At 56.2% G+C, this 13,399-nt stretch overlaps 1 protein-coding gene across 1 annotated transcript in view; it reads right to left on the bottom strand.

The window, feature by feature from the left end:
- MARK4 (microtubule affinity regulating kinase 4) overlaps positions 1-5,776 on the bottom strand; it is a 35,520-nt gene extending 29,744 nt beyond the window's left edge. Inside the window, 1 exon segment of the mRNA XM_072979436.2 lies at positions 5,637-5,776. Coding sequence (XP_072835537.2) covers positions 5,637-5,687 — 51 coding nt within the window. The 5' untranslated portion in view covers positions 5,688-5,776.
- Positions 5,777-13,399: the final 7,623 nt, after the last annotated feature.

The following is a 13,399-nucleotide window of genomic DNA, read 5'->3' as shown; positions in this document are numbered from 1 at the left end:
AGCGACAACTTTACCTGCATTGCAGACAAGAGGCCAAGGAAGGAGACTTTACTCTGGCTGCCTAGCCAGTTCAAGACTCAGGAGCAATATCCTGGCTCAGAGTTCCCATCCTTAGCTTTGTCACATCAGGCAGAAAAGCGCCTTCCTCTTTAGGAGATGCCAAGATGAGGCTGTAATGCCCACCTGGCTGTTGCCGCATTTCAAGTCACGATACTTTGATTCTTTCCAACTGGTTCCGTGAGAAGTTCTCCAAAACTAAAAGGGTCCCACCATGCTCCCCAAAACAGCCCAAAAAAGAGACACTAGTTTAACCTGTGTCATCCATCAGAACCAAGACAGCCGACACATTTATACAAATCAGGACTTGCCTCGACTTAAACAACCAGCTTTGCTTTCATGATGGGATCCCCACTGCTATTAAAAGGAAATCGTGACTAAATGAGCAGTTTCCTGGACTCACATTCCTTTGGCTAGGCTCAGGATTTCTGTCTTCTCAGAACAGGATCCAGGTCACTTTCAGGGGAACAGCAGCTGTGGAAGCTTCCTGGCACAGGGCAGGGAACCCCAAAACTCTTTTTTGGAAAAGCCAGAGGATGACACGATATTCCTCAAATGCGCCTCAAAAACCCAACAACTGGACAGGTGTCTAAAGAAGTCTTCTTCAATGCCTGCTTTCCATCTCTCCAGTAAATCCCTCATTCCGGAGAAGCCACCTGTGAAATGCCATCAACTTTTAATTCAGGATCATCTTCACAACAACAGAGGAGGCAGGGCAAGCCTGGCCAGGAAGTAACCCTGCCCTGACACCTCATCCCTAAAGACAACTTTACAAGGAGGTCAACACAGCCAGACAAAACACTGTCATTTCAAGGGAAACCGGTATGACAGTTTGCTGGCTCCAGGTTGCGGTGAGATTACCACCGCACCACTTTGGCAAAGGACTGGCCAAATTGGCACACCAAAGCAGCCAGTCAAAAGATATCTCTGTGTGTGTGTGTGTGTGTGTGTGTGTGTGTGTGTGTGTGTGTGTGTGTGTGTGTGCGTGCGTGCGTGCGTGCGTGCATGCAATGGAAGGCATCAGAGTTAGTCCATATGGAATGGGAGCAGACCAACCACATATTTCGGTAACAACCCTGCACCTGATGACACAAGGCTACAGAAAGTCCAAGGAAATCATAAATCTTTGCTGCAGCAAACCCATGCTTGTGTCCTGTTATCTGCACCCTGCATGCACTGACAGTCTGAATTTGGGGGAGTCTCCTTTATCATTTTTCTCCACTATCCACAAGATACAGGTATATGGCCTGAGCAAGTGGATTTGGCCCACAAAAGCTCACTGGTGGCTCAGTTCTGTAGTGGTCTAATAAAAGTATCGCCTGCTCTTGCATTTGTGGAATTTGCAGGTTCACGCAGCCTTTTTCTAGTTTTTTTTCCTGATACTTTTTTTTCCATTTGCAAACGACTTACAACTTCATGAATTAATTTAGTAATGCTTGCAAACAAAGCGAAGAGCAGGCCAGTGGGATCACCTCGAAATGCCAGGAAGCCAGGACTGGCTGTGGGAAACTGTAGTCAAATCTGAGATGTGGCTAAGGAAGAGGGAGAAATATTGACCAACTCCAGGGTCCTTGAGGTTGGAGGTGGGAACTGGGGACCTGGGCTTCAGAACTGGTCTCTGAATACTCCAGGAAAGAAGGTCCTTCTCAGATTGGAAGCCAGGTCCTTCGTATTTATGCCAAGCCTCGCCCAAATAGGAGGCTTCGCAGAGTTGGCCAGTCACAAAGCCCCGTATGGCACCTCCCCTTCCTTTTCCATGTTACAATGGGGGTCTTTGAAGCTGGAGCATGAAGCATGACCTGCCTCGCCTTCTCTGGCACCACAGTGTCAAGTGAGACAAGCCCTCAAAAGGAGGGAAGCCGCTCTGCAGCCCCCTTCCCCCACAACCCACCCACCCAAACTATGCACCCTTTCTTTCAAACCAGGATGGTGCTCTCAACCAGTGGCACATGGGCCACTTAAGGTGGGAGAGAGGAGGTGGAGGCACCGAGATGAGATGCACAGCTTTGATGGAACGCCCAAGCAGGTCCTCACCTCCACCCCATGCCCTCCCACTCAGTGGGATAAGGCTTTCTAAGCGACCTCTTTCTCCTAACCCTGGCACCAGTTTGCCCCCGGAGGGGGGGGGCGAGCCTTTTTGGCCAGAGACGGTCCATGGTACTTCTGCTCCTCCCCTTACATGTCGCTTAAATGACATCTATTGCAACATCTCTAAGGATCTGTAGCATGTGGAATAATATCTGGATAACACCTCAAAATATGTAAGTGGGCTTTCTGTATCCGTTTTGGTGGGATTCAGGTTCTTTTATCAATTGGTCTGCAGGAGCTAAAATTGCAAATGGTTGAGAAGCACTTCCTTGGAACAGGTATATACCACTTGGGTTACAACAGTGGCCGCCGGCCAAGATTATGCACAAGAAGTCCTGAGTCCTTCCTCACCCTGGCAGACCACCCACCCCAGAGCATGTGGGACCAATATGGGGGCAGGACAGGCACTCAACTAACCTTACCCCTCAAAGGTAAAGGTTCCCCTTGACATTTTAGTCAGTCGTGTTCGACTCTAGGGGGCGGTGCTCATCCCCGTTTCCAAGCCGTGGAGCCAGCGTTTGTCCGAAGACAATCTTCCGTGGTCACATGGCCAGTGCGACTTAGACACGGAACGCTGTTACCTTCCCACCAAGGTGGTCCCTATTTATCTACTTGCATTTGCATGCTTTCAAACCGCTAGGTTGGCAGGAGCTGGGACAAGTGACGGGAGCTCACTCCGTCACGTGGATTCGATCTTACGACTGCTTGGTCTTCTGACCCTGCAGCACACAAAGGCTTCTGCGGTTTAGCCCGCAACGCCACCACGTCAAAGACACCTACAAATGGAGGGGTGTATTCTCAAAAGCGCCCTCCTTACCCGACTGTTCCCACACTTCTCCTTTAGCGCACAAGTGTTCATGCAAGGTTCTGAATCGGCCTTCTGCACATGGCCCTCCATCCATATGGATCATGCCATCCATCATTATTTCCCCTAAAATGAGCCGATGGGGCAGAACTACCCCATAAGTCCCACTCAGTGACTCCCAAACCCAGCCAAGTTGGGGTGAGGTGGTAGCTGCTCAGAGGCACTCTCTCTCCCTTGGTGTTCTTGCAGACGTTTAAGGGTTTAAGGGCAATGAAACAGGCGCCAAGGGTGGGGTCTACACAGACACAAAGATCCCATATAAAACAAAGTGGCGGATGCCCCACAGGGCGACTCTGAAGGCTGCTTCAGTCGAAGAGTGACCATGGCGAGCAGCGACAAGACCGGGTGGGGCCAGAGGCTTGGAAAACCCACAAGCAAACCGCCAAGATGCAAGCTGGGCTTGGTCAGGCTGGAAGCTGGTCATGCCTGCCAAAGGCCAGCTGGGGTTTCACAAGAAAAGTCTGAAAAAGCAGTGGCATTCTCTTTCTCGTGCACACACAAACAAAAGCACACACGTCACCCACAGACTTGTGCACACCATCTCCTGCACCCTCTCTTCCCTATGCCGTGACTGCTGCCACCTTCCTTCTGAGGGGCTGGTGACCCTTCCTCCTCTAATACCTTCACCCTGCAAGGTTGGCAGCTCATTTTTCAGCATGGGCACCCGACAGGCAGCAGAGCGCGTGAGAAAAACCACTGGCGACCCAACCTCTGAAGCCTAAAACGGCAGCCCGGTGGTGACTCTCCTAAACCAGAATACGGCGAGTTTTATGGTGGAGCAAACAAGCTGAAAGATTTGGAAAGAGTCACTGTAATGAAGAAGGGAGGTCTCCCCTCCAACCACACTCGGCGATTCAGAAGAATGGCATTCTGTAATTATTTCCCAAGCCCATTGCCCCACTTTCCGGACCAGCCCCTCCCGCCAAGTAATTGATTCAAGAATCCAGAACATGGCCTTGTCCGGTCCTGTTCTAGCTTTTCGGATCTATGCCCTCTGTGTGTTGCCAGGCTGAGCAAGTGGCTTCTCTCCTCGGGCCTTGCTGGGTTTTTATAAAGACTGTCCTAGAGGCAGAAACCCTTCCGAAGCCCAGCTTGTTCCCTTATCTGACGGATGTGCCAAACGCAGGGCACCAGGGCTGCAGTACAAAGGGTGTTCTTGGAGCCGGTAATGAAGGATGCCATGTGTTCCCCGGGGCATACGCTGGAGGCAGCAACTGGTAGCTGTGTGTGTGGGAAGCGAGGTGAATCAATCTCCAACATTCCCAGGCCCATGTGATGTATGGTCTACCACCTGCACGCTGCTGCTTCCTCTAGGCTGTCGTCCATCTTGTAGCCTTGAGAAATCGGACTCCCCAGTCGGCCCCGCCACGGAGGGGCCAAACACTCCACAAGCTGGGAAGGGGGAAAGGCCCTTCCTTCCGCCTTAAAGCGGGGGGGGGCAGGGGGTTTGTCCCTAACCCTTGTTTTAGAGGCAGTGGCCAAGAAGAAATGGGCAAGTGTGTGTGTGTGTGTGTGTGTGTGTGTGTGTGTGTGTGTGTGTGTGTGTGTGTGTGTGTGTGTGTGTGTGTGAGAATGAAATTGGCCTCCTGTTTCCACCCTGCTTGGCCCTAAGTCAGCAGCTCACAACACCACTGGAAAAACAAGCCGCATCCTGGCTGCTGGCTCTCGGCTCCCCCTGATGCCCCTCCAGTGTCCACCAGAGCAGCAGCAGAGGCCGTGAGCATCACAGGGGGCAAAAGACACACAAAACAGCCGAGTCACGATGTGGAGCCCTGAGCTCATTCTGCAACGGACCCCCGCACCTCTGCAGGTGTATGTGTGGGATGATGGCCATCAGCCACATAAACACCTTACGGCTGCCCACCAGGTGAGCACCTTACCCAGGTGATCTCCGTGCCCTGCTGCAGACCCTTGGCACCACCCCGCCTCCCCTCTTCCCTAAAGGTGCGCAGCCGACGGAGGATGAGCCCCCCACTCCCGCACCCCACCCGTCCAACCGGCAGGTCCTGAATGTCCTCCATCGCTCAGTCAAAGCCAGGCCAGCGCCAAAGATGGCCATTCCAGAAGGGGACCAGGCCTCCCCCCCCATCTCCAATCACCGGCGGTTCCTTTGCCAAGGGGCCCCGATGACACCGGGGGGGGGGAGATCTTAAGGTGTCCGGCGGTCAAAGACCTCCCCCTCCCACCGCCGCTACATCTACGGTCCGGAGCCCCGGGAGAAGGTTGCGCAGGAGGCCCGGGCGGGCTGGCCGACCGGCAGACTCGGCGCCTCCATCTCCTCTCCCCTCCGGGGCGCGGGGACGGCCGGGCAGCCACGTCTCCGGAGCCGCCCCCCACCCCCACCTGGCTGCCCGCTGCCTAGTGATGGAGCCGCCGGTCATTCCGCAGTCTCGGGCTCTGATGGCCGGCGGCGATGCGGGAGGATGGCGAGGGAGGAGGAGGAGGGGGAAGGCGGCGCCAGGGCTCCCCGCAAAACGGGCGAGCAGGCAGGCAGGCAGGGGCGAGTAGGCCGCCCGCCCGCCTCCCCCCCCCCCAGAACGGCCCCGGCGCCCTTTCTCTTTCCCGGCGCCCTTCTCTCTGCCCGGGCAGCCCTCGGCCGGAGGGTGGGTAGGTGGGGGGGACTCACCGTCTCGGCGTTGCGCTCATTGCCGGCCGCCAGCGGCGTCCGCAGGGACATCTTCTCCGCCTGGCGGGGTCCGCCTGCCGCCGCCGCCGCCGCCGCCACCGCCGGGGGGCCGCGGGCGGCCGCGGGCTTCTTCCTCGCCTCCTCCTGGCCCAAAGTGGCCGCTCATATAAGCAGACGCACGCACACCGGCGCAGGCAGTCGGTCGGTCGGTCGCTCGGTCGTGGGTGTGCGGCGGGGGGCAGGGGAGGGCAGGGCAGGCTGGCAAGGGGGTCGCGGGGCCGGAGCGGGGCCGGAGCCGAGATCCGGCAGGCGAGCGCAGCCCCGCGGAGCGACAGGAGGGAGATTAGTCCTTCCCCGAGAAGGGGGGGTCACGGCTCGAGGCGGGGGGGGAGAGCGGGAGCGGGAGCTAGAGGGTGGGACCCGGCCGGGCGGGGCGCCGCCAGCGGGTGGTGCAAAGGCCCCTCCGCCCTCCGCCGCCGCCGCTCGGTTTCAGGGCCCGGCTGCCCAGCCCGCCGCCCGCCGCCGCCGCCGCCGCCGCCGCGGTCCCCCCCGCCGGCAGGAAAGGGCAGCGGCGCTTCTTCCTGCTGCTGCTGCTGCTGCTGCTGCTCCTCCCTGTGGCGCTGGTGGTGTAAGCGGCGTCGCCGCCCCCCATAAGGGGACCCCGTCCCGTAGCGGGCAGGGAGGCAGATGCCCGGCAGGCAGGCAGGCAGGCCGGCCGGCGGGTCCCCTCCCTTCCTCCCTCCCTCCCTCCCTTCCTCCCCCCGAGAGCGGCAACGGCGGCAGCACCAGCACGAGCCGCGAGCGCCGCCGGCTCCGGCCCCCCTCCCGCCCTCTTTCCCTCCCGCCTGGCCGGGACAAAGCTCCTGCGCCGGGCGAGGCGGGGTTCATCTAAGGCTGCCGGCGCCGCTAAGGGGGGCCGGGCGAGGCCGGAGGGGGCCGCCGGGTCTGCGCCCCATCGGCTACCCGGAGGCCGCGGTCGGCGAAGGAAGGGGCTCGACAAGGAAGGAGGAAGAGGAAGAGGAGGGAGGGAGGAAGAAGGAGGCGAGAGAGGCGCCCTCCCCGCGTCCTCGCGGCTGGGAACGGAGGATCGACGTCGAGGACGAGGAGGAGGAAGAAGAAGAAGAGGGCCGAGCCAGGCAGGGCTGGGCTGGGCTGGGCTGAGGATACCCACAAAGCGCACGCACGGCAGGCAGGCAGGCGGGCGGGCGAAGGCAGCTCCGGCCCCCGATGCGCTTAAAGGCGCCGCTCGGCCCGGGCGCCCTGTCTCGGAGCCCCGAAAACGCGGCCCCGGCTTGGGGGGCGGGAAGCGACGGCCCTGTGCTTTCCCGCCCCACTCCAGCCCGGGCGAGCTGCGTGAGGGACAGAGGACTTTCCTGCCGAGCGATGCCTCTGAGCATGGGCAGAGTTCTTCTCCGAAGCCGGAGCCGAAGCACCCAAAACGTTGCGCCCTGGGCGACAAATGGGAATCTCGACGGCGGAGGACGGAGAAGCGAAAGCCCCGGACGGTGGCTGGCCAGCGGGCCGGTCGCCCGTCTCTTTCCAAAGCCGGTTCCGAATCGGGCCAGAAATCCCGCTCCGTTTCCTCCGGACGCTTCGCCATCGGCTCGGTTTTAGAGAGAAAGGTTTCCTCGGGCGCTTCTTTCCGCAACTTACGTTTTTTAGGCTGGGACGAATATTGAATTTGCGTGTGTTTGTGTGTGCGCGCGTGTGTGTTTCTTTTAACTTTTTAAAAATGCATCCCTCCTTTAAACGTGTAGCCCATCTCATCCTGGCCACCGAGGGAACAGCTAACTACAGTATCTGCTTGGCCTCCTTCCCTGAAGGTTCGCCTTCCCAAAATCAAAATCTCAGAAATAGCTTCGGGTTTTTTTTTAACCACAAGAGGGCCCGGGAGCCCTCCCACTCCCCAAAACAAACAGTGAAAAAAGCTCGCTTTGTGTGGGTAGGCATGCTGCTCTTTAGAACACTGGGCTGAGTTCGCCTACGGAACTCCTTGCTACTGGCATTATGAATTCTGATAAAACTGGGCTCCCAGAAGAGGGTGAGAGCCCCCCTCTGGAGATTAGTGGCAACGGGCCAGTGGGTTGGAGTCCAATTTGTTCTGTGGCCAAAGTGTGTTTCTTAATTCTGGGGCATTGGGAAGAACTAGTCAATTACAAGTGCTGTGCACAGTACTTTGAATAACATTACTATTTTATTTGTTTGTTTATCTGTTTACAACTCTGCAGGCAACCTACTTCTGGAGACTGGATGCACCTCTCGCTCTTCCTGAGGAAGGAAAACAAAGGCAGCTGAGCTGTAAGATGGAGTGGGGGGGGTCTGTTATTCCCCCTCCCCAGCTTCAGTCTTCAGAGACAAGGCAGAGGGTTGGTTTGGTCTGGAGAGAAACAGGTTTATGCAGGAGGATCAGATTCAGAGCTTGCACCACCTACAAAGGTGTTTTCTGGAGCTTGTGATGCCCTCACTGCCCTCACCAGTGTTCCTCGTGTGGGAGCATCTCCTGCACAAGTCCCTTCAGAAAAACAGAGAGAGAGAGAGAGAGAGAGAGGGCGAGATGCAAAGCTGAGATTAGTAGCGCTGCTCTCCACTGTGCCTGGTTTCAGAAACAGAGCATATGCCTTAATCGTTCACGTTTTCTTATTATCTTTCCTCACCCCACATGCAAAACACCCACCCTCACATATAGGGTGAAGTGGAGGGTTTGACAAGAGGGGGGGGGCAAAGGCAGGCAAGCCCCCCCCACACCCGACTTCTGTAAAGAAGCAGGCCGGAGTGGGCCAACCGGGCAGAGCCCGAGGCAGGGGGGGTGGCACCCCCTTTGCGCTGGCCGACCAGCCACCCCGTGTGAATGACTTAGATTGCACAGAGGCGGGGGTGCACAGAAGCCTGGCTGTGTTTCCTCGTGCATGCTAAGCCCGAGAGAACCAGCCACCCAGTAAATTCATGGCTGTCCTCTGGGCCCCATTGTTTGTGGCCTGAAGCATGCGCACGGGAGCCGCTGCTTCTCTGCCCTGGCTCAATACCATCAACGGCAGCTTCCACTCTGAACAGTTGAATCCCAACTGAAAAGTGCTGCAGCCCCCTGTGCATCTGTGGCCTTGTCAGAAGGGGTCGGTCAATGGCCTTTGGTGGTCCAGGCAAAAGGAGGTGGCTGCCCGCCTGCTCCGTGGCATCCAGGAAGGGCAGGGCATGGCAAGGGGCCATCTCAGCATTCTCTCTGCAGCGATGCCGGCCTCCTGCAAGCTGCCTTGGAGGGCACCGAGCGGGTGGGGGCAGGGCATTCTGACCCAGCCTGGCCCGCAGGGCACTCCGGGGCTGATGCCAGCCCTGCAAACCCCAGCAGCCAATGGCCAGCCACCGCAGCGGTTGGGGAGCCTACCCCGAAGGGCCGTGATTGGTTGCAGAGCGGCATGGAAACAAGGCTCGCCTGCCCGTCACCCTCCAGCCTCTCTCTTTCCCTCCCTCCTTCCCCACCCAAATCCTTGGCAAGGAGGGCTTAACCGGCTCCACATTCACTCCCCATTGGCTGAGATGGCAACCAATGCCCGGCATGCAGGCACCCTGGCATTAACCCTTCCGCGACCCTGTGGTGCTGATGGAGACAACAGGACAACATCCTGGCACAGGGATGCAAGGCAGGGGGGAGAGGTTGAGGCACCCTGCGCGGACGTGAAGTGCTTCAGGCAGCAACAGCAAATATGTCAGAACAGCAGCCTCCAAACCGAGTCCTCACTGCCCCTTCCAAGCGGCTTCCTCTCTGGCATCCGGTTTCCTGGGTATCCGATGAGCAAAGTGAGGCTTCAGTTTGGGAGAATAGCTGGAAACCACTGGGCATTGCGTGATAGAAGTGGATCCCCATCACTTACTCCGTGCAAGTGACATCCCCACCACTACCAAGATTTTGGGAAGAAAGAAGAGAGAGAGAGAGAGAAGTGACCCTTTGATTCGCCCAGAAAAGCAACGGCATAAAAGTTCATAAGCAAAAAAACAGGCAATACCTTTACACAGAGCACTAAAAATCATCACGCAACACACGAGCTTTCATGGATTAAAATGTTACTTCATCAGGCTTGTGCTGGTGAGGAGAATGTGAAGTCCAAAACTTAAGGAAAAAGTCCAAAAGGATAGGACAAGATGGGCTTTTTTTCCCCTTAGATGTTAAGTCCAGCCGTTCTTGGCGAGATGGGTTTTGCCAGGCTTGCCTCTTAGATGGACGTCTGGAGGCTGGTTGGTGTTTTATGGCTACAGCCTTGGCAGCTGTGGATTGTGTATAACAGCCCAGCTCTCCAAACAAAATAAAACAGGCCATGTGCGTACCCACACCATTGCATTTGAGCTCATCAGTCTCTGCACCAGAAGAGGAAAACACACATTCAACTGTCCACATATCTCCCCCCACAAACAAAGGCCCCCTTCCCTGCCATCAGATTTTAGCAGTGAACTGGAACGATTCTTTAAAGCATGCAAACAATCGTTGCTTTCTGTGGGTTTTCAATGGCACAGGAGAAATACCTGACTGACACCCTGGGCCTGGGCGCTCTCTCTGTGTGTGTCTGTCTTTCCAGAACCACCCAGTCCTTCTCATCTCATCCTGGCCGTCTGTCCAGAGAAGCCACTGAGTCACGGCCACCCTCCGGACTGGCTCCCTGTGTCTCTCACTAGCCCTTTGTCTCTCAGCCTGGTGAGCGTCCAGCCTCTGGCTTCTCTTTCCACAAGTGACTGGGGCTAAATCAAGTCCCTGCGGCTGGGATGGTGCTCTTCTGGAAAGCAGAGTTCCCAAGACAATGACGACGCTGGAAAGGGTCATGGGTCCCTGAGCGGTGGGGGCGAGGAGGTGGCAGTGAGTGGGGGGGTGGGGTGTGGGTGGCAGGAGCAACACTGACTGATTGTCTCCCACTGGCTGGCTCCCATCCTAACCAAAACAAAGGCCTTTTTGGGTCAGAGCAACGGCGGGTCTGGCCGCCTCTCAGAGCGGTGACAATGACACTGGGAAGAAGAGGTGTCCCCTTTATCGTTAGGCAGAAAGGGGCCACTGCCTTCGGCCGTTGGCTTCTTCCAACGAATAAGGCAAGTTGCTTTGGGGATATTCTGCGGCCGGTGCCAGAACAGAATCCACTTGGCCCTGAGTCTTCTGCGCCATGACTCCGGAAGTTGGGTGGTCCTAAGCCCTCGTCACTCGCCGGCAGGCATCAAAATGTCTCGGGCCAGCCCTGTAGGCAACAGGGCAGAGAGTGGGGGCCACTGGGGACAGTGGCAAACCAACATTGAACTGTTCTGGGGGCCCCTTTGCAACCAGCAGCAAAGTTTGGGTAACCGTCATTACTTTCTCCAACGGAGGTTGTTCCACAACAGATCACCACAATATATTCTGGGAAAAGGGGCCCCCAAAGTTTTAGCTTCACTCATTTCACAATAGAGCTGCCCCTGCCTGGTGCTCCTGCAGATATTTAAATTCTAGAAAACCTGGGAAAGCTGAAGGCTGAAGGATGACAGGGCTAGCATTGTACCTACATGGCCAACAATGGAAAAACAAACAAACAAAACCTCCAAAAGAGAGAGAGAGAGAGAGGCAATTGCCTAGAAGCAGGGGCTCAAAGGTCCAGAAAAAGGCATCTGGGGGCATCCCCAACGTATCCACCTGCTTTCACAGCCACCTCATGTGTAAGAGGCAAGCCAATGGAGTCGGCAGGGCCTGGGGAGGGCTTGGTGATTTCTCTTCTGCAGCTTTCTGCAACCCAGGGACCTCTCACTGTGCTGGACTGCCTACCAATCCCATCATCCTGAGGCAGAATGGCCTTTGGAAACCCCCCACCTTGGCGCACCTGGAGGGCAGCTAACTGGGGCAAAGGATTCCCTGGCTCAGCAAAGCGGTTGTGGGCTGACTCCCAGATTTATAACAAGAAAGGGCTTGTTTAACCACCATCTGTAGCTGTGGTTTGATGAACAAATAATAAGGTGCTTGGAGAGACTGAAAGGAAAAATCAACTGGGCAACAGTAATAGACAGACACAATTTTGGGGGGGGGGGCGAGGTTTATTTAAAATGCTAAAATACCCTGCATGGCCCCCAGGAGTTTCATAACTTAAGTGGGTTCTGGATTTAAGTCTCTCCCACCCACCCACCAGTTCTGGTCCAGTATTCCAGTCCCTAAACCACACGCTATCTTTTTAAAATGTTTTGTTACTCCAGTTTTTTGCCTAAACAAGGGGCAGATTTTTTTGTCCTCCCTAGAGCACCTTAACGGGTCGCTTTGTCCGGCTCCTCAAAGAGGTTTTAAGCAGAGACATAATCCTGCCCATTTTGTGCAGGGAGTGGCCACGGGGTGGCAGGAGAAGGCTGCGTTTGATGGGGGGGAGGGCCGGTGAGCCAATAGGAGCTGGCAGGGAGCCTGTTCTGCTCTTTTGGGGGGTTTATTAGAAGCACTGATTTCCATAACTGTAAACAGAGCCCAGTGGAGACATTGGGCTGCTTGAAGCAGAAAATCCTCAGGGTCATAATAGCTAGGACTCCATCCTCCAGAACATTCTCCTGCCAGGGCCCCATGGAAAGAAGCCTCTTCATTTCAGCGAGGCTGGAGGGGGCGGGGAGGGGATTTCTGGTCTAAGATAGCCCAGCTCTGCCCTGCCTCCATCCCTGCTCCCATGATGGTGCCTCAGCCGCAGACTGACCCATGAGGCGTCACCAGCTGCCTCTCTAACAGGAGCTAGGAAGGACGCAAGCACAGAACCCAGGAGAGCTGCTGCCGGTCAGAGATGAGCACAGTGGGCTGGATGCACCAGGACCCTGATGCAGGATAAGGTCACTTCCCAGTGTTCCTCTGGCTCCAGGGAACAGTCCTCCTAGTTCAGTGGCAGAGCTCCCGCTTTCCATGCATGAAGCCACAGGTTCAATCCCGGCCATAATCTGGTAGGGCTTCAATGACTCCTGCCTGAAACGCAGGAGAAAGTCCCGGCTGCCGGTCAGAGACGGCAGCACTAGCCTAAATGGACCACAAGTCAGACTCAGTACAAGGACGTTTCACACAGAGCTTGGAAAAACTGGCAGCCGGGAGGGGGCAACAGATGTCCTCCCGCAAAATGGGCACTGCTCTGCCATCCCACCATTCCCAGATTAAAATCCAGGGATTTTTTTCCCCCGAACATCTGTGAAGCTTTCCGAAACAGCAGAAAATTCCAGGAAAATAAGGTGGGAAGAAAGAACGACCTGATTTTCGAAATGGGTGGAACCCCTTGGAAAGTCTAGCCCCTGATCATGCAGAGAACGGGTCACTTGGAGGTCATTTAATACGAGATACTGAGTGGACTTGGCAGAATCCAAGTGAACCTAAGAAAACAGGGTGAGGCTTTCAGAAGAAGAGGCACCTTCGCCCTATGGATGGCAGGGTGTCTTGTGCCCCTCAGCATGTGGAAGATTTTATGCTAGCTGCTCCCGAATGCTCTTGACCTCTGTTACTGGGCAAAACACGATCCAGGTATACTTCATGGTGCTGTGGGGAGTGCTTCCTGATTATTTTTCTAGACAGAGTTCTGCGTGGGTGCTGGAGCCTGCAGGACCCCTTCTGATTTGGGGAACGCCCTTGCCCACTGACCCCAAATACATGGAGTGGCCACTTACGGGTGAAGGAGCCTCCAGCACAGGAAGCATTCAAGAGATAGCTAGAAAAGTCTGCTGGGATTTGGATTCCTGCCTTGATCAGGGGGTTGGGCTGGAGGGCCTTCAACCCTCCTCCCAACTCCCTGGTTCTATGATTCTTCTAAGCACCA

This window comes from Pogona vitticeps, chromosome 9 (assembly GCF_051106095.1).
Source record: "Pogona vitticeps strain Pit_001003342236 chromosome 9, PviZW2.1, whole genome shotgun sequence".
In the NCBI taxonomy this organism is placed as follows: Eukaryota; Metazoa; Chordata; class Lepidosauria; order Squamata; family Agamidae; genus Pogona; species Pogona vitticeps.
This window is presented reverse-complemented; position numbering and strand designations above follow the sequence as displayed.